The 23,480-nt window shown below is 61.5% G+C and overlaps 2 protein-coding genes across 4 annotated transcripts in view; both read left to right on the top strand.

Annotated features, from left to right (window-relative positions):
- PLEKHM2 (pleckstrin homology and RUN domain containing M2) overlaps positions 1-17,457 on the top strand; it is a 35,463-nt gene extending 18,006 nt beyond the window's left edge. Inside the window, exons 2-20 of one of the 3 annotated variants that reach the window (XM_027060333.2) lie at positions 1,978-2,084; positions 2,403-2,512; positions 3,068-3,167; positions 3,704-3,791; positions 4,613-4,799; positions 6,079-6,138; positions 9,272-9,500; positions 10,584-11,426; positions 11,690-11,759; positions 11,859-11,949; positions 12,271-12,335; positions 12,723-12,811; positions 13,421-13,553; positions 13,791-13,981; positions 14,426-14,491; positions 15,183-15,342; positions 15,692-15,871; positions 15,954-16,070; positions 16,391-17,457. In XM_027060333.2, coding sequence (XP_026916134.2) covers positions 1,978-2,084; positions 2,403-2,512; positions 3,068-3,167; positions 3,704-3,791; positions 4,613-4,799; positions 6,079-6,138; positions 9,272-9,500; positions 10,584-11,426; positions 11,690-11,759; positions 11,859-11,949; positions 12,271-12,335; positions 12,723-12,811; positions 13,421-13,553; positions 13,791-13,981; positions 14,426-14,491; positions 15,183-15,342; positions 15,692-15,871; positions 15,954-16,070; positions 16,391-16,525 — 3,021 coding nt within the window. In that variant the 3' untranslated portion in view covers positions 16,526-17,457. Of the gene's footprint in view, positions 1-1,977; positions 2,085-2,402; positions 2,513-3,067; positions 3,168-3,703; positions 3,792-4,612; positions 4,800-6,078; positions 6,139-9,271; positions 9,501-10,583; positions 11,427-11,689; positions 11,760-11,858; positions 11,950-12,270; positions 12,336-12,722; positions 12,812-13,420; positions 13,554-13,790; positions 13,982-14,425; positions 14,492-15,182; positions 15,343-15,691; positions 15,872-15,953; positions 16,071-16,390 lie in introns of those variants that run through there. The other 2 variants (XM_053207527.1, XR_008292272.1) reach the window with 2 other exon arrangements.
- A 1,679-nt stretch (positions 17,458-19,136) lies between these two features.
- Positions 19,137-23,374, top strand: SLC25A34 (solute carrier family 25 member 34). Its single transcript, XM_027060332.2, has 5 exons — positions 19,137-19,765; positions 20,343-20,408; positions 20,499-20,651; positions 21,056-21,190; positions 21,843-23,374. The coding sequence occupies exons 1-5, from the start codon at positions 19,346-19,348 to the stop codon at positions 22,023-22,025; spliced, it is 957 nt and encodes a 318-aa protein (XP_026916133.1). The 5' UTR covers positions 19,137-19,345; the 3' UTR covers positions 22,026-23,374.
- Positions 23,375-23,480: the final 106 nt, after the last annotated feature.

Here is a 23,480-nt window from a genome sequence, read left to right on the forward strand (position 1 = left end):
ACGCTCTGTCTCTCTCTCTCAAAAATAAATAAAACATTAAAAATAAATAAAGAGATAAAAATAAACAAAAAATGTTAAAGCTTTTCCACGTCTCTTGAGTGTTATGGTAGGTGTGGCTACTTTTCTTTTTTTAGTTTGTTTTTTTTTTAATGTTTATTTATTTTTGAGACGGGGGAGAGAGCACAAGGAAGGGAGGAGCAGAGAGAGAGGGAGACAGAATCTGAAGCAAGCTCTGGGATCTGAGCTGTCAGCACAGAGCCTGACGCCGGGCTCGACCTTATGAACCATAAGATCATGACCTGAGCCGAAGTCGGATGCTCAACCGACTAAGCCACCCAGGCGCCCCAGTGTGGCTACTCTTATAATCAAGAAAATGAATAAACGTTCATTTTGCGTCCTCAGTAAGGGAGTTCACTAGATCTCGAAAGATCCTGCCAGCTCTAACATCTGTCAAAGACTCTCTGATCTCAGATTTGCTCGGGTGTTGAAAAAAAGAAAGAAAAAGGAAAGTCTGGAGTCCGGTATGGTTCCCTGTCCTGAAGTGAGCAAGGCAAGCCCCAGCCGTTGCTGGGAGGGAATTGGGCAGCTTGCACAAGCTCACCGCCCTTTTCCGTTCAGTTCTGGAAACCTTCCTCCCGGGACTGTGGTGCCTGTCTCTCAGGAGAGAGGGTGGCCCCACAGGACTGGGGTCTATCCCGGGCCAGCAGGGCCGCTGGACTCACCCTGGGCCACGGGAAAGAGAGGCTATTTTTGTTGTGGGTGCTGAATGGTTGGCCTCTCGCCAAGAGCGCGTGCTCCTTGGTGTGGTTGATGTCTCTTGCTGCTGCTGCTGCTGCTGTCTCTACCACTGCGTCCAGAAAACACTTGAGAACACGTTTGTCCAGTGCCAAGGGCCCAAACCTGAGATGAGTGTTCTTTTTGTGTGTCTGCACCCCCACCCCCCGCCCCCCCGGTCTGGCCATCAGAAGGGCAACAGCAGCCCAGAGTATGGCTGGAAGAGAGTTGGTGGAAAGACCTGTCTCCTAGGGCTTTCCTTGCCTCCTCACGGTGGTTTCAGAGGATCCAGTTCAAGCATCGGGGCTTTCTTGGCGGAGAGAGCCTCCCTCCCCTCCGTTGGCCTTTGCTTACTGCTGCGGTTCGTCTCCCCGCCTGCCCTGACCCGCCAGCCCGGAAACAGGTGTCCTTCTTGGAGCAGGGCTTGACATGATACCCCGACCCGTATCCAACCTAGTCTGTCTCCTCGGGCAAATCTGTGTCCCAGGTCAGCCTCCAGCAAGGAGGCCACCAGAGAAGGGCCACCGTGTCACACAACTCCGGGAGTGGGTGGCGTTTATATAGATAAGGCTGCGCGTAGGGCCCCTGGAGTGGTGTGGCGCTGTGGCCCTGACTCGAAGCCTGGTACCACGTGAGACCTACACCCAGGCTGTGGACCCCTCCCAGCATCCAGCTGGCATTGTGCAAAGCAGTAGCTGAGGACCTCTTGGGACTTGGCCCCGAGGATACAGCCTTTGCCCTCTGGATGCTGGGTAAGCAGCCGGTGCAGGCGGTTTGAGGTAGACTTGTCTCTTGGTCACCACGGATACATCACTGGACTTGTTTTTTTCTTTTGTTATTTTTTAAAAATATTTATCTTGAGAGAGAGAGAGTGAGCGTGAGTCAGGGAGGGGCAGAGAGAGACAGAATCAGCACAGAGCCCACTCAGGGCTCGAGCTCACAAACCCTGAGATCGTGACCTGAGCCGAAATCAAGAGTCGGACGCTCAACCGACTGAGCCACCCAGGCGCCCCTCTTTTAAGATTTTATTTTTAAGTGGTCTGCAAACCCAACGTGGGGCTTGAACCCACAACCCCGAGATCACGCATTGCTCGCTCTACCCACCGAGCCAGCCAGGTGCCCTGGGACTGGTTCCCCTTGCCCTCTGCTACAGCCCCCCTCTTTATCTGTTTCTCACTCCGGGCCGCTCTGTTCACCTGTCAGTTGCAGAGCTACTTTGCCGCCTGCGAGGACGAGACGCCTGCCATCCGGAACCACGACAAGGTCCTGCAGCGCCTGTGCGAGCACTTGGACCACGCCCTGCTGTATGGGTGAGCTGGGGGTCCTTTCCGGAGAAGACCGACCGCAGGGCACCTGGGAGCCTCCAGAGAGAAGTCCTTCCCCTCCTCTGCCCTTTATTTCTTCCCTCTCTTGGCAGAAAGAGATTTGCCTCAGGCCACAGGCTGTCTGTAATTGCCCCCGTAAATCACCTCCTTGCGGGCGTGAATGGTTGTGGAAAGAATTAGCAGCAAATGAGACCCTGCGTGAAGGCGCGGTGGTTGCCCTGGGCCCCCGCTGGGAGCTGGGACCCTGTTGCTTTCGGCCCCCAGCTCATTCGGGTCATGGCAGCTCCTGTCCTGTTTTCTCAGACTGCAAGACCTCTCATCTGGCTACTGGGTGCTCGTGGTGCATTTCACCCGGAGAGAGGCCATCAAACAGATCGAGGTGCTGCAGCACGTGGCCACCAACCTGGGGCGCAGTGAGTAGGCCCAGGGGGATGCTGGGAAGGGCCCACCGCCGTCCTCCCCGTGATGGGTGGCCCGGGGCGAAGGTGTGGCCTCAGGGTCAGCCCCGGGAGGCTGATTCCCCCGTGGCGCCCAGTGGCAGAGGGGCGTTCCGCTGCTGGCGCCCTGCGTATGACAGTTAGCTGGGGCGTCACGGACTGGGGGGAAGGACAGTGAGGTGCTGAGGACAACCGGACTCCTCTGGAGCCCCAGCCCGGAACGGGGAGCCTCGCTTCTCTCCCTGAGCTGGTGTTAGCCGCCGGGGCTGGTGCACAGTGCTCATACTTCTCAACCCGTCTGGACCGTGTGACCTGCGCTCTTTCTCAGGTCTCCCTGCCCCGCCGCCAGCTAGGGTCTGACCAGGAGCCGGCCCGTGTCAGGGATTACGGCCCTACAACAAGACAGGAAGGAGGCTCTCTGAGTGCTGGGTGGCCTCAGCTACTCTTCCTTTCCTTCCCGCCCGCCCTGGGCCAGAAGAACCAGCACCCTGACAGACCTTCCTTCTGGTTACTCCTGCCGTGTGTTTGCAGGCAGGGCCTGGCTGTACCTGGCGCTCAACGAGAACTCTCTGGAGAGCTACCTGCGGCTGTTCCAGGAGAACCTGGGTCTGCTGCACAAATACTACGTCAAGTGAGTGTCCGGAACAGTCTGTCTCCCGTGGCCCTGGAGCTCCCCTTGAACCTTGTCCCAAAGACTCTTGTCACACACAGACACCATGGCGTGCCACGTCAGAGGCCTAGCCTGGCATTGCATGCTGGGGCCACGTCAACGGTGGCCGAAGAGGCCTCAGCGCCTTGCCTGTGATGCCTTTGCCGGGAGTCTGGACGGGCGCCCCCCCGGGGTCCTGTGTAGCAATGTGGTGCTCTGCCTCTGCCCGATCCTCCACCCCGGCCTCAGACCTTACTAGAATGCTTAACCACATAGAGCAGCTGCAGAGAGCTAGATGAGCCGTGTGCCGCAGGCCCCATAGCTGAAGACACTGGCAGGAAAGTGCTGTGTGGCTCTAAACCCAGTAGGAGAATATGCTGGAAAGGGGCGGGTGAAGGCTGCCCCAAGCTGGGTGCCCTCCAGGGATTGGGGACGTCACATGTCAAATTTCAACACAGCCGGCTTGCCCGGGAGATACGGCCAAGCTGGTAACCATCGTCCCTCCTCGTGTCTCACAGGAATGCCCTGGTCTGCAGCCACGATCACCTGACTCTCTTCCTGACCTTGGTGTCTGGGCTGGAGTTCATTCGATTCGACTTGGATCTGGTGAGACCCCTTGGCTCTTGCTGCCTGTGGGGGCAGCGGGGTGGGCAGGGTGGGCATACCGTTTTGCTTTTCTGGTTCCTCTCAGGGGACCCGTGGGGTGTGAGTGAGCCTGAGCCACATGTTTGGTGTTCAGGGACGGGAGGGTTCAGGGTCAGAACAGTGGAACTGAGTAGGTGATTCTATCTTGGCTTATCTAAGCCAGAACTCCTCGTTCAGGTGACCCCTTCCTGCCTGTCTGTCCCCACATCGCCTGGAGTATTTAGTGCTAAAATACCCTCTGTCATGTTTACAGTGTGTTTGAGAAAGACCAGGCACGTTCACCCCTGTGCCTCTTGGGATCCTAGAAGGGTCCTTGGCTCTTTGCTTCCCAGCCTCCCTCACGGTCACCCACTGGAGAAACAGGACACTGGCCCAGGAGGGGCTGAGGAGGGCCCAAAGCGGCTCTGGACTTGGCTCATCAGCGGGCAGCTGCCCTGTCCCAGTCCAGTCACCCCGCCAGGCCCCCGCACCAGCAGCACAGGCTGCCTACTGAAAAGTAGGCGAAACTGGAGGAAACGGGAGCGACTCTCATGGTCGCAGAGGTCAAGGAGGGGGCGACAGGCAGAGTAGGGTTCTGTCATCTCCGTTGGCCTCGAGTCCATCGCTGTATGAGCCACAGCCATTCTCATCGCTCCTTTTAGCGGCTAATTTCTGAATTTAGAGCCTTAGGCCCACTGCTCTCCCAAAGGAAAACCAGCACAGGAGGCCTGGCGGGGGCAGGTCTGCGCACGGCCGCCCAAGGCCTCCCGCAGCCAAGCCTGCCCTCTGCACTCTCGTCTCAGGACGCCCCTTACTTGGACTTGGCCCCTTACATGCCTGACTACTACAAACCTCAGTACCTGCTGGACTTCGAAGACCGCCTCCCCAGCTCCGTGCAAGGTTCGGACAGCCTGTCCCTCAACTCCTTCAACTCCGTCACCTCCACCAACCTGGAGTGGGATGACAGCGCCATTGCCCCATCCAGCGAGGGTAAGTGCCCCCGGGCGGCCGGGAGCCACGCTTCTGCGGTAACACTGCTGGTGCCTGGCTGGCTGGCGTCTTTCCGGGCTCCTTGCGGTCCGGTCCGATGGGGGAGATTTGAAGTTCGACAGGGCCCACCATTTCCCAGATCTTCGTTTTCTCAGTGTCTCCGCGGCGGCTAAAACACTGATTGTGGGCACAAAAAGCCAGCGTGAGATCATGGGAATGTCAGACTCTTTTCCAGAAGGCCAGTGCCACACGCCTGGGGCGGTTTTCTACGTGAGGAGGGATTAGCTGCGTGACCCGGAAACTCTCCCTGCCATTGCAGGGGCGAGGGCCACCTGCCTGGGGAGGCCGCGCTGCCCTGGTTCTAGGCAGACAGAGGCGGAGCAACCCCTGGATGGAGACGAGAGAGCCAGACGGGTCCGAAGTTCAGGGAAACTTGACCCCCGTTTCTCAGGAGCCCCTCCCGCACTTGCTAGCATGTTAGGGCTGATGGCCCCCACTGCACCTGAGACTGGAAAAGACTGTCATCACGTCTGTAGGTTGCTTTGTTTTCTTGATCCAACAACTTACTGGAACAGCCCAGTTTCTTTCAAACCTCAGACCCCATGTGTTCGTTTGTAAAACTGGCCGTTCCTCCAACCTTCGTCCCCTGTGGGAAACCAGAGCTCTTCCTTGGCTGCACCTGCCTCAGCTCCAGGGAAGGGGACCCCGAGCACAAGTTCAGCCCCTAGAACTGCATTAGCATTGAGGCCCTGGCCCTCTTCCTCCATGTCTGCTTGTGCAATGAGCCGAGGGCCCATGAGGGCAATACTTTCAGACTTGTCAGCACGACTCCTTGTACAAGTGGAAGGCGGCAGCACAGTGTCCTTGGGTTGCGCTCACGGGCTGCCTCGGAGAAGCCAGGGGCCAGGCCCCGAGGGAGCAGCTGGGCCGTCCACGGCGGACGCGTCCCCTCGAGCCCACCTGCCACCCGCTGCTCGGTTCAGAGGGAAGAAAGGCAGGGGATAGAAAAGAAGGTTAGGTACGGGGGAGCCCACGTCCCAGAACCAGGTGCTGGGGTTGGAAAGGATTGTCCCCAGAGGTCTTTCTAGCTGCTCAGAGCTTCTGGGCCAGTGTCCGAGCTGAGAAGCCTAAGAGTTCCCCAAAGCTGTTCGATGAAAGGTAGAAAGTGTAGCTTTTTCCTCTCTGGTTTTCTCCCCGTGTCACCCGCCCCGTTGCCCCCGCCCTCCCTGTCCTGCCACTGCCCGTTTCTAATCTTCGGTTTTGTCCCTCGTTTTTATAGATTATGATTTTGGAGATGTGTTTCCAGCAGTGCCGTCTGTACCCAGCACAGACTGGGAAGGTGGGACAGAGTCCGCTGTCACCCTCTTTTCCCGTTTCGCTACGTTTCCATGCCAAGCTTGCTGCATGATTCGAAATCAGCTCATTATTTGTAATAATGTCAGTAATCATAATAAAGCCAAGTTTGGTCTTCTGATAGATGGAATTCTGCAGGAGGAGAACTTGACCTAGGCAAATCCCATCTCCTAGCGCAGGACTCCCGCCTTCACGCGGTGGCCGCATGGGGTCGCCAAGCGATCTCCCGTCCCGATTCCCTTGCCGGTCGAAGCGCCAGATGTGCGCAGGGGACTGCCACCTCGCGGGGGTGCCAGTGGCCCGACCCAGCGAGCGGGGACTTGTTCTGGAAAGCGTGGGTTGAACCTGTGGACCGTAAGCTCTTTCAGGTCAGATGTGCTCCTGGGTCAGAAGCATCGAGCAGGAAAGGCAGAGGACTCGATTCCTCCAGTCCGTTCTTGACGGCCTCCTCTCTGGCATGGTTGAAAGAGACTGAGGACCGAATGAGCGAAATTGCCCAGGCACTGCTGAAACTTCCCACAGGGAGATCTCTCTGAAGTTTTAAGGCAGATTAAGAGAGAATCTGCCCGCTCTCCCACCTGTCCACTAAGCGGCAACGACACTTGGGCGTTCTCCTGCCCGTGACTCCGCTTTCTGGGCTTCCGAAAGTCCATAGAGCTCCACCCCACGTTCTCACGATTACTCAAGGCACGTTCCTGAGAGGGTTAATGCTTCCTCTAGATCTGAGGCCATAGCTACCCCCGTTCCCTCCTTGTTAAAGAACCACTCACCCCGTGGGCCCCTTCCGCCAGGGGCTGGCCCGGGCGGGGGTGTTGACTGCTCATCCTGGGCAGGAGGCAGAGATGTGCGTCTCTCTCCGCTGCTCCAGAGCCGGCCCCTTTGCTATTAGTGCCGTGATCTCTGAGTAACGCATGACGGATGATCTTTTCCCAAGTAACGTGAGCATGAAATAGCTTAGTTTGAGGGAAATAAGATACGGCATGAGGGAAAATTAACTAGGTCATCTGGCTGTGAGTGTAGCACTGAAGAGTGCCACGGGGTAGTTAGTTAAGATCAGCCCGAAATCCAGAATTCCATCGTAACATCATTTACCCTCTCAACCTCTCTTCTTGCAGTGCACATGCTGGGCATTGGTTTTGTTTTTTTTTTTTCTCTCTCCCTCTGATTCTAACCACTAACCCCCTCCCGACCCAGCTCCTCGCTGCCTGTTGCAGTCACTTGACAAGCAGGGCCTGACCTTCCTCCGCAGCCCTTGAGAGCTCCCTGTGGCCTGAGAGCTAACAGCCCCGGTGGCACTGCTTGCTCGGGCGGGGCCGGGCTGGGCTCCGGGGGCCGGGTGACCTTAATCCACCCCCCACCCCACCCCGTGACCTCCTGAGTTCCCGAGGCTCCTCTGGCAGCTCACCTGGGAAGCTTTGCCTCCTTCCACCTGGAGGGGAGCAGGATTCGGGGGCGGCTCCAAACTCTGGGCCCTGGAGTGGGGGTTGGGGCGGCCTTCCATGGTCCTCAGCTCACTTCCAGAACTGGTGGGCCCCCCCAGCGTCCAGCCTTGACACCCAGCACGTCCCGTGGCCTGCTCACTCGCCCCTCAGCTGCTCCCACAGACAGCCGCAGGTCTCTGGGGGCTGGAGCAAGAATGTCTGGCCTTGCGGGATCCTTCTTTGAGACCAAAGGGCGAGGTTTGCTGCACCTGAGAACGAAGGCTCTGGGGTCCCGGGACATGAGCAGCACATCTCGTGTGTTGCTAGTGTTTCTCTGGCAGGGCTGGCGATTGCTTTCGGCCCCGCTTTTGTCCTCCCATGAAGAGACGCTGTACTTTTTAACAAACTGGCTGATGTGCTGCATCAGCAGACAGCTGCCCAGTGGTTTCCAAGACCCACTAGGCAGCCGACAGCAGGTCGGGCCCTTCCAGATGAGGCTGAGGACGGGAAGCGTGTTTACTGTGTCTCCTCTGGGCAGATAATGGCCAACGAGACGTGTGTAAGCTGGCAAATGGGGCGTGAACGTCCCCTGTCCCGTGCCATTAGCTGTCACCCAGCCTCTTCCGCCAGTAGGGCCTCAGTCCTCTGCTGGGGCAGCTCCCATCTGCCACCAGATAAGTGCCCCGTGTGCTTTAGGCACGCCCGTTCCAGTACCTGGGGTGGATGGTTGGGGGCAGGGGGAGCCGTTAAACCAGCCCCTCTCTGGAGAGTCAGCCCCCCTCCCCTCCCCGCCTTCTCCCCAGGGTGGAGCCAAGGGTCAGGGTGACCCACCCAGAAAGGACCAGTAGGCAAGCTGAGTGAAACTGAGTTCCCAGCTCTCACCTTCAAGGGGCGCCTGGTCCTGCCCCCCCTTCCCCTCACCGCCCTCCCCAGGAGTGAGCGGATAGGATGTCAGGGAGAGAAGCGGCCACCGAAGAGCCCATGAGGCAGCTGTTGGGGGGCAGCCACTCGGCACACCTTTCTTCTCCCCTTGGCATCTCCTCGTTGCTCTGATCTGGCCTCTCGTCCTGCCTCCTGTGCTCTGGGTCCGTCTTCTGCCCTTCCCCCACGCTCCTCACTCTCTGGGCTCCTTGTCCTGCCCTCAGCCCCTGCCCCCACTCTGCACCCCTCATTTTCTCTGATTCCCAATCTCTCCCTCTATTCTCTCTGCCATTGTTGCGTTTTATCTGCCTCCGGGGTGGGCACCCTTCAGAGGACTTTGGGTATCTCAGCCCTGCCGGTGGCGTTTGGTGCTGAAGGGGCTCCCCAGTGCCCCTCTGGCACTCTCCGTCGGAAGGCTCTGAGGTTAACCTGAGAGGTCTGTGGCTCATTTCCTCTTGAGGCATCGAGGTCACTGTCCTAAGGGGCTTCAGCCTGGAGGCTGTTTAACCTCGGGGCTCTTAACTCACACTCGGCCAGATTGCTACGAGCTCTTGAGGGTTCCCAGTGCAGGTGGTGGTGGTGTCCCTCCAAGTCGCTCTTCAAGCCCAGGTCCCTGGTCCTGTTGCTCTGGGGCTTCAAATCTTAAAGCAGGGCCACCCCGGTCGGATTTCCCTGGGAGGAACTCACCCGCCTCCCTCATGGGATAAGGCATGCCTTGGGGGCCCGGGGTCCCCAGATGCTGTCTGACAGGCTGTCTCCTGTTTCCCGTTCTCCCAGATGGAGACCTCACAGACACTGTCAGCGGGCCCCGCTCTACCGCCTCGGACCCGACCAGCAGCAAGGCCTCCACCAAGAGTCCCACCCAGCGCCACAACCCTTTCAGTGAGGACCAGGCAGAGACCGTGTCCTCCTCCGACACCACCCCTGTGCACACCACATCCCAGGAGAAGGGGGAATCCCGCACTCTTGACCTGCCAGACGCCTGCACGGAGCTAGAGGTCATCAGGTCGGTGGGGAGGGGCCCCGAGAGCAGTTGGATGAGCACATCCTGACGTCCACCCTGTGCACTCCTAGTGTCACGTTGTCCGTGCAGACTGGGACCACACTCACCCCCTGGGGGGGCACATGGGCATCTGCCTGGAGACTGAGTGGCTCTCCCGCAGTTCTGTGAGCAACAAGAAACAGAGGGCCCGAGCCCGGAAGACAGTGTGGCACAGGCCATGACCGGGGCCACGCCTGGGTGGGGGGCATTTGTCAGGTTCATCCAGGGCCACAAAGTCCCTTCAGACTGGAATTCTTCCCCAGGGGGTCCTTGGGTGTCGCTGTACAGTTTCTGAGGTCTGTACCGATTGTAGTTCAACATGGCTCCTTGAAAGAAAAGGGTCTCCATCAATAGCCAGGGGCCTACCTAGAAGGGAGGAAGTGCTGACGGATTGGGCTCCCGACTGCCCATGGCTCCCGCCCTGAGGCTCTCAGCCCTGGGTGAGAAGATGTGCGTGTCCTACCCCCGGGGCTTGCTGGCCTTGCTCCCCAGTGACTGGAGTCAGGGGTCCGCCTCTGCAGGGTGGTTCGAGTCCTGACTGGCTTCATGGGTTCAGACCTGGGGTCGCCTTGCCACGCCCGTCCCAGCCAATTTGCAACCAAGGGGTTTGAGCCCAAAAGACTTTAAGTCCACTTTTGGTTGAATTATCCACAGTGACACCTAATGGGAAGTGAGGTCCGTCCAGGGTCCGCCGGCCACATCCTAAGGGGAGGGCTGAAGGGAGGCGCCATCGCTCCGACCGACCGTGGCCTGTTTTGTCCCCCCAGAACACAGCTAGCTCATTTGTGTCATCGGCTAGAATTCGTGGGACCTGCTCAGGGGTTCCTCTGGTCCCTGTCTCTGCCAACAGCAGGGGGTCCCTCAGGGCCTGAGCTGCTCTGTGCCCCTGGCCTAGGGCCTCCCAGCCAGCACTGCCCAGGACCATGGAAGCTTGGCTGTGCCCTCAGAGGTCACACGCCCAGAATCACCTCTTTTGACCCAGCCCACCTAATTCCCCAGCTCAGTGGCGCCCAGATGGTAAATCTCTCCCCATCGCTACTGTCCCAGGGTCACCAAGAAGAAGAAAACCGGCAAGAAGAAGAAGACCAGATCGGATGAGGAAGCTAGTCCGCTTCACCCCTCCTCCAGCCAGGACAGCTGTGCCAGGCGGGGCGATGGTGACAGCCTCGTCAGCAGCCCAGGCCTTGGGCGGGCCTCACCGGACGCTACCTTCACTTCCCCCCAGGAGGAGGGAGAGGGGCCCAGCGGCACAGCCGAGAGCGGCGAGCTCCCGGAGCCGGGCCAGATGGGTCTGCTCATCCCCGAAATGAAGGACACCTCCATGGAGCGCTTGGGGCAGCCCCTGAGTAAGGTCATTGACCAGCTCAACGGGCAGCTGGACCCCAGCGCCTGGCGCTCCCATGTCCAGTCCCCAGACCAGTCCTTTCGGACCGGCTCTCCCGGGGATGCCCCGGAGAAGCCGCCATTTTGCGACTTTAGTGAGGGGCTTCCAGCCCCAATGGACTTCTACCGCTTTACCGTCGAGAGTCCAAGCGCTCTTACATCAAGTGGCAGCAACCATGACCCTGCAGGGCCTGGCCAACCGCTGCATGTTCCTGGTGGCCCTGCGACTGCTGGCCAAGAAGAGGGAGGAGGAAGAAGAGAGGGACAGGCACCTGGGCCCCTAGAGGACACCCCGGGGGAGGCCCGGGAGCCAGAGACCCGGAGACTGGAGACGCAGTTGCCCCCTGCGGGTGACGGACCTGTGCCCGAAGCAGAGCCCGGGACCCACGAGGCTCTCTGCCAGCTCAAGCGAGACCAGCCCAGCCCGTGTCTGAGCAGCGCTGAGGACTCGGGGGTGGATGAGGGGCAGGGGAGCCCTTCTGAGATGACCCACTCGGCAGAGTTCAGGTGAGCAAGGCTCTCGGTGCGGCTGCCGTGAGACGCCCCCGGCCTGCAAAGCAGGAGACAGTGGGCGTCGTCCTCCCAATGAACCAAGCAGAACCTCCGGAGGAACTAGCCTGGGCTGGGGGCTGCGACGGGGCACACGTCTCCCCTCCCTCGCTCTGGCTCTTGGTCAGGAGCAGAGCCGCGACAACGGTGCCGCCGCGTGCCTGTGTCCCCTCCCACCCCCCTCCTGGCCTTCACCCTCCCCACGCTTGTCCCTCTCACAGGGTAGACAACAATCACTTACTCCTGCTGATGATCCACGTGTTTCGAGAAAACGAAGAGCAGCTCTTCAAAGTAAGTCCCAGGAGCTCAGGGGCCAGGGGCAAAAGCGCGCTGGCCCGGGCCGGGGGCAGGAGCCGGGGTGCCTGACCGTCCCCTGTCTCGGCCCCTCAGATGATCCGGATGAGCACCGGGCACATGGAGGGCACCCTGCAGCTGCTGTACGTGCTGCTCACAGACTGCTATGTCTACCTGCTCCGGAAAGGTGCCCGCCACCCCCGGGCTAGGCCAGGGCAGCTGCTGAGAGCGGGTCGAGGACGACACTGACCACCCTCCCTCCCTCTGTGCCCCCCGCCCCTGGCCCTCGGCTGCCTGGCGTGTGGTGGCAAAAACACTCCACTCCGCCCCAAGACGAGCCCGGGGGCCTGCCCGCCACGAGGACCCCGTATCACTGTCCTACTCTGTCATCTCAGGTCGCAGGACAAGGACGGGTCCTCGCTGAGAGAGGGGCCAGTCTTAGAAAAGGGGGCAGGGGGAGGGAAAAGAGGCCACTGAGAGTTACAGGCATTGGGGTCTCCTCTCTCAGGGGCCGCAGAGAAGCCATACCTGGTGGAAGAGGCTGTTTCTTACAATGAACTTGACTATGTGTCGGTGAGTGCGGGATCTGCAGTTGGCATAGGCCAACTGCATAGGACGGGGCTCCTCTGGCTACCCACCTCGGGAGCTCAGAGCGAGGCACGTCCCTGCCTCGACCCCTCCGCCCCCAGGGCTGGGCGTCAGCTCCTCTCCCGGGGGCTTCACCACATGATGCTGGGGATGAGAACCGAGTCTGAGGACGCCTCTTTGTCCACCGCATTTCTGACCATCCCTCCCCTCCCTGACTCACGCCATGGGTCCCAGGCCTCTGGGGCTTTACCTTGTGGCGATGCCAGGGTCTGCCTCCTCCCTCCCCAGCCGGCCCTCTGTCTGGCCGTGGCTGCCTCTTCCGCCAGGCAGCAGCCAAGCCCCTTGTGCATATGAAGGTATCGTTTCTGGCAGGTGGGCCTCGACCAGCAGACGGTGAAGCTGGTGTGCACCAACCGCAGGAAGCAGTTTCTGCTGGACACGGCTGACGTGGCCCTGGCTGAGTGAGTGACGCTCCCCACCCCCACCCCCCGGCCAATCCCCCACCGCCCCGTTCCTGTAGGACTGGAGGTCCTGGCCTGGTCTCCCCACCCTTGGGGCAGGAGGGGGAGAAGTGGGACACAAACCAGTGCGGAGCAGATGTGTTCCCTCCGGCACCTGCAGGAAAAGGTACACACACTGACTGGCTCCGTATTCAGTTCAGGTGACCTCAGACCCTGCGTGGCCTGCGGAGAGGAAGGGGGCTGGTGTGAGTCACCCGCCAGGAAGGACACCCGAGCCCCACTGCTGGCCCTTGTGCTTTCATACAGAAAGTACACATGATAAGATCGGATAGTGACGGGCACCCGGGTCCCACCCATTCTGCGGCATCCCCTCACCTGGTCCTGCCTCACCGTCAGACCCCAGGCACCTTGGCCACGGGGAACGGTTAGGCCTCTTCCAGGTCACAGCTGATGGCAACCGACCATCATCGCCCCACCTGCTGCCCTGAGCTCTGCTTCCGGCCGGGTCCCTCCCCAAAGTTCCTGGGACCCCTCCAGGCCAGGATCCCGTCCAGTTGAAGGGTGGAGGTCCCCCAGGCCTCTGACAGCAAACCCCACTCCCTTGTATAGGTTCTTCTTGGCTTCTTTGAAGTCCGCCATGATCAAAGGCTGCCGGGAGCCACCTTACCCCAGCATCCTGACTGATGCCACCATGGAGAAGCTGGCACTGGCCAAGTTCGTGGCCCAGGAATCTAAGTGTGAGGTAGAGCCGGGAGTGCAGGGGAGGTATTGTGGTGTTAGGGGCCAGGCGACGCAAAAGGACGTCTTTAGGACCTCTCCATCACCCACCTGGGAGGGGCTCTCCTACCCTCGGGTCCTGTCCCCCACCCCACTTGGGGCACGGCCTTGCTTTCTCAGCGGCCATTCCTGGTGCTGGGCTGCTGGTGAGCCCGACCCAGACCTCACCGCTCTGTCTGCTGCCCCCTCCCCCCCGCCCCAGGCCACCGCTGTCACCGTGCGCTTCTACGGGCTTGTGCACTGGGAGGACCCCCTGGATGAGTCCCTGGGTCCAGTGCCCTGCCACTGCTCACCCCCTGAGGGCGCCATCACCAAAGAAGGCATGCTGCATTACAAGGCAGGCACCTCCTACTTGGGCAAAGAGCACTGGAAGACTTGCTTCGTGGTCCTCAGGTGGGGGCTCCCACAGCTCTGGCCCCGGGCTCGACCTGGGGCTTGTTGGGCCCTCAGCAGGGGTCTCCCTTGGACCGGCCACCCGGGAGAGAAGCCCACGGGGGCATCTTTCCACCCCCACAAGGGTTTTGGAGCAGACCCCTTCCGGGCTGCGAGAGCTTCTGTGTAAAGCGGCCGTCTCTGGGGCCCGAGGATCCTGGGGCGCATCAGGTGGGGGTCCGGGCAGGGCTGCTGCCAAGGTTTTCGCCATCCCCAGGTCTGCTGAGGGGACAGCACGCCCTCCCGAGCCTCTGCAGTTGTCTCTTCACCTTCCCTTCCACAGAGGGCAGGCCCCTTGGCCTCTGGGGCTTAAGGCCCCAGTTGCAGGCCCCCCCGGGATCGGGGCCCCACCTGGCCTTCGGTTCTTGGGACGGGCCTCACCCCTGCCATGTTGTGCCCCTGCAGCAACGGGATCCTCTACCAGTATCCCGACCGCACAGATGTCACCCCTCTGCTCTCTGTGAACATGGGGTGAGTGTCCTAGCGATGGGAGGCTGGGCAGGCGTGAGGCCTGGCGGTGCTGCCCGCAGGTGGCAGCTCTGGCCGAGCCTGGGACCCGGGGCTCCTGTTCTCCCTGGCTCGAGCTGACACCCCACCCCCTGTGTCAATCAGTTCGGCCTGCCCCCACTCAGCCCCACCCCATCCAGCAGCCCTGACCACTGCCCTGGGGTCTGCTGAGCCCTGAGGCTGTAGGACCCCAAGCACGGGGAGGCTGGGCATCGTCCTGTCAGGGGAGCAAGAGGACCTCCCTGCTAGGAGGGTCTGTCCGGGCAGGGGAGGCGGTCCCTCTCCCAGGAAGCTCCTGACCTGATGGAAGATGGACGCACAGGTGCTTGGAGAAAACCTGGGGCCCACAGAGGCAACGGGAATGAATGTGCCCTGATGCCAAGAGGGCCAGAGCTAAGAGCGGATTCTCACCCCTTGCCTGGCCAGGTTGAGATATCTAGAAGGATCTTGGCAATTCTGGCAGTTTCCCTTGCAGAAGTTGTCACTCGGAAAGGGCCGGGCCCGCCTGGCAGCTTTAAGTCTCTCCTGAGAGCCGAAGGGGTCCATAGCACCTTCCGGTGGCCTCCAGCCCCCGGGACCGCGGGTGCAGGCGCACCCGTGTCCGACACCACCCCTGCCTCCTTGCTCCCCTTTCACCCCTCCTCCTCTGGCCCAGGGGGGAGCAGTGCGGTGGCTGTCGGAGAGCCAACACCACGGATCGGCCCCACGCCTTCCAGGTCATCCTCGCCGACCGGCCCTGCCTGGAGCTGAGCGCGGACAGCGAGGCCGAGATGGCCGGCTGGATGCAGCAGCTCTGCCAGGCCGTGTCCAAAGGGGTGAGCGCCTCCGGCCTGCGCCGCTCGTCTGGCCTCCCGACCCCGTCCAGCCCCCTCCGGTGTCCCTTCCCCAGACCCACACGCACTCACAGAGAGGCCCATGAGGACGAAGACGGGGACCTCCAGGGGACAGCCCAGGAGCGGGTCCTCGGGCTCAGGGCCGCCTGTGGGCCGGACACTCCCACTGTCACCCCTGTCCCCACCTCCACTTCCGACTTGGGTGGAGCCCGCCTGACCTCTGGCGCAGGGGGAGCCCAAGGGCTGGCTGGGCCCCTGGAGGGGGCAGGTCTGGTGCCACCGACCCCCGGAGAGCTCCAGCTTGCCTCTCCCCTCTGCCGATGCCCTTCAGGTCATCCCCCAGGGGGTGACCCCCAGCCCCTGCATCCCCTGCTGCCTGGTGATTACCGATGACCGCCTCTTCACCTGCCACGAGGACTGCCAGACCAGCTTCTTCCGCTCCCTGGGCACAGCCAGGCTGGCCGACATCAGTGCCGTCTCCACGGAACCCGGCAAGGAGTACTGTGTCCTGGTGAGCTGGGCCCGGGGGCAGTGGAGGCAGGCCCTGCGGAAGGAGGGCCGCTTCTGCTCACCTGGGGACCCGCCCTCCCCAGGAGTTTTCCCAGGACAGCCAGCAGGCTCTGCCCCCCTGGGTCATCTACTTGAGCTGCACATCTGAACTGGACCGATTCCTGTCTGCGCTGAGCTCCGGGTGGAAAACCATCTACCAGGTACCGAGCCACCCGGGGCCCCGAGGAGTGGAGCCGCTGCCCCGGGGAGAGGAGTCCTTCCTGTGTGGCACAGAGGCAGGAGGCAGGGGCCCGGGGACGGCGCTGTACCAGCAGCTCTGGGACAGCCCGGAACATTTAGGACCAAAAGGGCAAGACTCCGCCCTCCAGCGCATCTGAGGCCACAGCCAGAAGCAGAACCTGGGACACGCTGCCCCTTCTTGGTCCCGTGGTGCCGAAGGTCTCCAGGGCTCCCGTGGAGCCCCAGGAGAGCAGGGTCCTGGGCCGAAGCCCTCACAGACCCCCTCTCTGCCCCCGCACAGGTGGACCTCCCCCACAAGGCCACCCAGGAAGCCTCCAGCAAGAAGTTCGAGGATGCCCTGAGCCTCATCCACAGCGCCTGGCAGCGGAGCGACAGCCTGTGCCGGGGCAGAGCCTCCCGGGACCCCTGGTGCTGAGGCGGAGCTGGCCGGCCCCCCCCACCCCCACCCCCCGCGGGCCAAGAAAGGCGAGCGGAGCAGCACACGCAGTTGGCCCGCTGGGGCATCATGCCGCTTGGGGCCTGGCTTCCACCCCTGTTCCACAGCCCACTCCCACCCTGGGGGACAGAACCACCGACCGGGGCCTGAGACGGGGTCTCTCCCCTCCCAGGGATCCAGAATGGGTGCTCCGCACACCCCTGGGCATCCTGCCTGGCCAGTGGTGCCCGGAGAGTGCTGCTGGGGCGGAGGGTCTGAGCCCTATGGGCTCTGTGTACGTGGCACATCCAGATGTATCTGCGTCTCTTCAGGACGGCAGTGAGAATAGTATCAGCTTTGAGGGGAGCCGAAGGACCGAGAAGGCAGCAGTCCCCTCTTCCTCTCCCGAGTGAGAGGTCTGGGCAGAAACCCGGCCATCCTTGTTCATTTTTGAACGTTCAGCCGGCTGTGCAGGGAGGCCGGGCACTAAGGTCTCGGTGCATGTTTCCTCCTCGCTATCTCTGGCCCCCGGCACACTGCTGCCTGCCTCGCCAGGGCCCACAGCCGGGGGCAGGGGCAGGGGCCGGGCTGGCCCTCCCTGGCTGCCCAGCGGCCCCGCATGTCCACGGCCCCCTGCCCCTGTCTCTCCCCAAACTGCAGCGGCCGGAGGACCCAGGAGGACCCAGGAGGCAGGCTGTTTCCATTTGCAGGGAGCAAAGGGGAGGGAGGAGGGCTCAGAGAGGAATGGAGCCCACCAGCCTGGCATCCCCGTGGGTGCCTCCTGACCATCCCCTGCTTGGCTGGAGCCGGGCCCTTCCGGAGAGTTTTATCAAGGGCCCGCCGGGGGAAGGGGTCAGATGGTCTGGGTTTTGTTTGTTGTTTCTTTTCTTTTTTTTTTTTTTTTAAATAAAATAGACACGTTATATTGCCAAGACTTGTCACTGGCCCTTTATGACCAGGATGGAGGAGGGGCATCTCCAGCCCCCCTCTGAAGCCCCTTGGCCATTCATTCTTCATTCATTCCATAATTCTCTGCCATCAGCTGCTCTGTGCTGACACCGAGAACCCAGTCGCCCGCTGCCCCCCCATGGAGCTCTCTGGAGCTCAGGCCCTGAGGGTTTCTTGGCCTGACCTTTGCTCTCTGTTGTATTTCCTGCAGTGGCCAGGGGAGCGGCAGCTACCCCTCCAGTCCCGGGACTTGTCTCTGCGGCCAGCCTTCCCAGCCTCCCCAGCTCTGGGGGCGAGTGCCGGCCATGCCGGCCATAAACCCGAGAGTGTCCAAGCTGTCCCCAGACCGCTGGGCGCAGGCCAGAGGGTGCCAAGCCTGCCAGGCCCAGGCCGGGGGTTGGGGGGAAGTGATCTGGGGCCCCGAAGCCCTCAGCGCTGCCTCTTTCAGGGCTTCGTACCTGGGGGGAAAGGAGCGGGAGCTGGGAAAGGTGGGCGTGGAGGCCTAGAAGTGGGCTTGCAGGCAGGGTGGCTCGGCCTCTGGTTCTGTTTGGAACTTGGCTGATGTGGGGTGACCGTGGCGGGAGAGAACTGCCCGGGGGCAGAGGCCAAGGTGGAGGCCAGGCCGAGCAGCCTAGCGCCTGACAGCCATTCCCAGGGGTGTGAAGTCCCTTCTCACAAAGGGCCACGTATGGGCGCCTGGGTGGCTCAGTCAGTTAAGCAGCCGACTCTTGATTTCGGCTCAGGTCACGGTCTCAAGGTACAGTAGTGAGCTAGGTGTGGAGCCTGCCTAAGATTCATTCTCTCTCTCTTTCCCTCTGTCTGAAAAAAAGCAAAAAAAACCCAAAACACAAAGACAAAGGGCCATTTCTATACCAGGGCCTCTCCAGAAACCTATAGTCCAGAAGAGGTTCCCACCAGGAGGAGGGACAGGACTAGGGGGCAAGTCTTCATAGGGTGAATGACCAAAGCCACAGGCCACTCCTTGAGACACAACGGCCCCAGGGCCCTGGAGTCTTGGGAGGCAAAGGATGGGGAGGAAGGAGCCAGAGCGGGGGACGGGGCAGTGTGGGGGGGGGGTGGGCATCTTCTGGGTGGAGCCCTGTGCCAGGCATGTTCTCCACACACCTCTGAAGTAGGTGCTGATATCCCCGTTTTAGAAACAGACCGTCGCTAAGAGAGAGAAAGTGACTTGCCCAGAGTCACACATGGTAGCAGAGCCTGGGGTTCAAAAGCAGTTCCACAGGGCTCGAGAAGCCCTTCTCCACCTCGGCTCTCAGTGGGACCATAGACTGTGGGAACCAGACTGGAAGACTGAGGCCGGGAACGGAGAAGCCACAAGGACAGTGGCAGGGTGGTTGTGGGCAGTCAGCGCGTTGCCTGGGCACGGTTTCAGGAGCCTCCCCAGGCAGTTGCTCTATGCCCAGGGCTCCGAGCTGCAGCAGGACTGGCTAAACCAGAGGCGGGGCAGGGGCACCAGCCCTTCGCCCCAGCGCCACAGGGAGGGCAGGAGGATAAGAAAAACAGGAGGAGGTGTCTCAGCTGATTGACACCTTCTCCCCGCCCCCAATCTCCCGCCTGCCCCAGGTGACCTTTTCCCCAGATCCCAGGGTCCAGGCCCACCCCTGCGGGGAGGTGTGGAGAACAGAGACAGCTGGGATTGGTCAGAGCCAGCAGGGGCGTGTCCCGGGCTCCAACAGCCCCAGCGGCGGAGCAGAGCAGGTGGACTCCCAGGATAGACCAGGGGCCACCCGGCGGCCTGTCTGACCTGGACGTCTGCCCTCCAGACATGGCCCCAGGCCCCCTTGATCCCCAGCCGGGCGGCCCTGCGGGGGTGCAGACAGCGTAAGCTCCGCCACCCCAGGGCCTGTGCCCATGTCCCTGCCCGGGGCGCAACGGGCCTCAGGAACAGAGGCCAGGGAGACGGTTGCCCCCGCTGTGGACCTGGTGCTAGGCGCCTCGGCCTGTTGCCTGGCCTGTGTCTTCACTAACCCTCTAGAGGTGGTGAAGACGCGGCTGCAGCTGCAGGGGGAGCTGCGGGCCCGGGGCACCTACCCGCGGCCCTACAGGGGCTTTTTTGCCTCGGTGGCCGCAGTGATCCGTGCAGATGGGCTGTGTGGCCTGCAGAAGGGGCTGGCCGCCGGCCTCCTTTACCAGGGCCTCATGAATGGCGTCCGCTTCTACTGCTACAGCCTGGCGTGCCAGGCTGGCCTCACCCAACAGCCTGGTGGCACCGTGGTCGCAGGCGCCGTGGCTGGGGCACTGGGAGCCTTCGTGGGGAGCCCTGCTTACTTGGTGAGTGCCTTTTCTCCATCCTCCATCACCCCGTGACCCAGCTCGCCCGGGGACTCTGGAGCCTCCCAGGCTGGCCCTGCGGGACCGACCTGGACGGCCGGGTGGGGCCTGCTGGGCGGGGAACATCCCTGCCCGGGATTGGAATCTGCCCCTTGGCTCAAAGCCCCAGAGCCTGGTCCTGATCCTCATCCTCCTGGGGTCCCTGCCCCACCAGGCCTGAGCCAGAGGAGGGGGCAGAGGGTGGCAGGACGTGTGCTGGCTCCACCCCCGTGTGGCCACCCATCTTCCCGTGCAGCCTGTGCGAGTGAAAAATAAGCGAGGCCCCCGCGTCCCCGGCTGCGTGTTGTACTGTCGTCATCCCGCTTAGTCCTCAGAACAGCTTGTCAGGCGTGAGCGGACGGGCCTGGAGGGGGTTAAGTAACTTGCTCCGGTCACACCGGGATACAGACCCAGGCTAACTTCAGAGCCTCGCCCCCGACCCTATCCCACACGCCCCCTCAGCTGTGGGGGTGGGCTCGTGGCGCTCTGGATGTCGGGGCGCGCTCGTCCAGGCCCTCTCTCACATCTGCTGTCACAGGTCAAAACACAGCTGCAGGCCCAGACGGTGGCCGCGATGGCTGTGGGGCACCAGCACCATCACCAGGTAGGAACCGTCACTCCCCAGAGCTCCCTGGGCCGGATGGGCTCCTGGGCCGGCAGGGGCTGACCATGACGCGGCGTCTTCTCCCCGCAGAGTGTTCTGGGGGCCTTGGAGACCATCTGGCGGCAGCAAGGCCTGGCAGGACTATGGCGGGGCGTGGGTGGGGCCGTGCCCAGGGTCATGGTCGGCTCCGCGGCCCAGCTGGCCACCTTTGCCTCTGCCAAGGCCTGGGTGCAGAAACAACAGGTGAGGAGCCAGGGACACCTGTGCCTGCCCACCCACAGACACCCCAAAGTAAGGGCTGCCTGCCTCCTTTCTCCCCCTCTGGGCCCTCATCACTCCCTAACATCTCCAGCTGGACCCCCACCTAGGGAAGCCAACAGGGAGGTGACAGACAGGGCCCCTGAAGACAGCTGAGGACCCTAGCTCTGCCCTTAGGGTCATGTCCCTGGCCCTTGTGCCCAGCAGGAGTGGGGGCCAGCAGTGAGCCCTGTAGCTGTGACAGAGCTGGGGTGGGAGGTAGCTGGAGGCGCCCGGTCTGTTCCCCTTCCCCTAGGTCTCCCAGCCCCCACACGCTGGGAGGGGAGGGTGGGTACCCTGCGGGTGGGGGGAGGGCACCTGCAGGCGTCAGAACCTGTACCACCCCACAGTGGCTCCCGGAGGACAGCTGGCTGGTGGCTTTGGCTGGAGGCATGATCAGTAGCGTCGCCGTGGCCGCAGTCATGACCCCCTTCGACGTGGTCAGCACACGGCTATACAATCAGCCCGTGGACGGAACTGGCAAAGTGAGCAGGGGCTGGTGCGGGGGGTGGGGGGCCAGTGGGAAGCTGGAGAGCACCCTCCCACACACACACACACACACACACACACACACACAGCCAGAGACACACAGACACGTGACATGCATGGAGACGCATCGATTTGCCTTGTTTGCTGAGCACCTATGTCCCAGGCATGGGCTAAGCATTTTCACCTCTGGGTTTTATTCCATCCTCACCATCACCTCCATCTTCCTGATGAGGAAACTGACGCTCAGAGAGATCTGGTGACTTGTGTGTGCGGTCGTCCTGCTGATACGTAGAGGAGCCCGAATCAGAATCCAGGCCTGACCCCACGGCCTCACGCACACGGGCCCTCGCATACACCGGTGCAGGCTGCGCTCAGCACAGAGGTGCCCTCCACAGGCCGAGTGAGGGCTGAAATCCACCTGTGTGCCACTAGCCAAAGTTCAGCCCCCAGGCATGGGGCCGTGGCTGCCTGGACGAAGAAGCTTCTTACATTTCACAGCCTACAGGGCCACCTTTCTAGAATTTGCCCAGCTTGGGGAGAGTCTCTCTACTGATGTGCCACAGTAGCCCCCACACACAGACACCCCTGGTTGTGCCAGCCAGGGCGCCACGTTCCCTGTAGTGACATCTGCCCCGTGTCTGTCCCCAGGGCCAGCTGTATGGTGGCCTCGCCGACTGCCTGGTGAAGATCTGGCGGCAGGAGGGCCCCCTGGCACTCTACAAGGGTCTGGGCCCAGCCTACCTGCGCCTGGGCCCCCACACTATCCTCAGCATGCTCTTCTGGGATGAGCTCCGGAAACTGGCTGGGCGGGGCCTGCACCAGGGCACCTAGGGGGCACCCCTCACCCCCATTTCCCGACACAGCCTGGCACTCGGCAGGAAGCAATGGCCCGCTCCAGCTGGGAATGGCCGGCTCAGAGCAGACCACTGGCCTAGACCCTGCCACAGGTCGGAGGAGAGTGTGGACCGCGCTGGTCCCCCCCAGACCCACGGCCCCCCCTCAGGCCAGAGCATTTGTTCTGGATGGCCAGCCACTTTGCTGTCCAGCAAATTCTCTTCCCCCTCTGTACTGGGCTACCTTATCCCAGAGCCTTACTCATTATGATAATCGCTGCTCCGGGGCATGGCCATCACCTTGAGCTGGGTCGCTTACAAGCATCAGCTTGCTTAGTCCTCAAACAGTGTGAGACGGTAAAACCCTCTTTTACCAAGAGGAAGCTAAGAACTCAGAAAAGGGAAGTGCTTTGACCAAAGCCACACAGCTCTGAAGTGGCAGAAAGAGGACTGGAAGTTAGCTCTGCCCGGCGCAGGCTGGTGTCCCTGGCAAGAGCCAGGACCATGAGGGCTGGAGGGCCCCCGACAGTCACTGTGAGGCACCACGAGGCCATAGTGGACCTCCGACAAGATGGTTTAAACAACAGATATTGTCTCACAGCTTGGAGGCTGGAAGTCAGACATCCAGGCCATGAGCGGGGTTGGTTTCTTCTGAGGCCTCTCTCTCTCTCTCTCTCTCCTCTCTCTCCCCTCTCTCTCTCCCCGCTGGCATGTGGACGGCCATCTTCCCCCCGGGTCCTCACATGGTCTTCCTTCTGTGTCTGTGTCCTAATCTCTTCTTATAAGGCCCCCAGTCCTGTTGGATTAGCACCGACCCTAATGTCCTCATTTTAACTTAATTACCTCTTTAGGGACCCCATCTCCAATTACAGTCACATATAGGGGGTTAGAACTTCAATATATGAATGTGGGTGGGGGGGACATAATGCAGCCTATAACACCAACTAGAAGCTTTTACTGAGGGCTTCCTAGGTGCCCAGCACTGTGGGCATCCAGACAAATCCTCATGACCGTTCTGAAAGGGGTCTCTGGACATGCCCATTCTTCAGATGAGGAGGCTAAGGCCCAGGGTGGGGAGGGGATTGGCTCAACGTGAGTAGCAGAGCTAGGTGTCCTCACCCTGGGCCCTTTCCCCAGGCTGCAGCCACACTCCTCCCAGTGAGTGTGTTCCTAAGGCCCACGCTGACCTTTGTGCTTCAGAGAATGACACCGAGTCCCTGGAAGGGATAGGACTGGCCCCAGCCCAAGCAGAGCCTAAACCACCTCCCCTGCCATCCCCCATGTCTGCTGTTCCCCGGGGGTACCCCACCACACACTCCAAACCAATAAAGTTTTCTATTTTGTTTACTTCCACGACTCCCTTCTGCTGAAGCCTCGGTCTCCCCCACCCGTGACACCACCCCCCACCCCTTGGCTCCCTCCTCGGTCTGGGGAAGGAGGATCCAGATTTGCC

Source organism: Acinonyx jubatus, chromosome C1, assembly GCF_027475565.1.
Source record: "Acinonyx jubatus isolate Ajub_Pintada_27869175 chromosome C1, VMU_Ajub_asm_v1.0, whole genome shotgun sequence".
In the NCBI taxonomy this organism is placed as follows: domain Eukaryota; kingdom Metazoa; phylum Chordata; class Mammalia; order Carnivora; family Felidae; genus Acinonyx; species Acinonyx jubatus.

What these genes read in the sequence shown, in the direction of transcription:
- SLC25A34 (XM_027060332.2), top strand. Translation starts at nt 19,346, where the DNA reads ATGTCCCTGCCCGGGGCGCAACGGGCCTCAGGAACAGAGGCCAGGGAG. An exon ending in TGGGGAGCCCTGCTTACTTG is followed by an intron (nt 19,766 to 20,342) that starts GTGAGTGCCTTT and finishes CTGCTGTCACAG; the next exon opens with GTCAAAACACAGCTGCAGGC. An exon ending in CCGTGGACGGAACTGGCAAA is followed by an intron (nt 21,191 to 21,842) that starts GTGAGCAGGGGC and finishes GTCTGTCCCCAG; the next exon opens with GGCCAGCTGTATGGTGGCCT.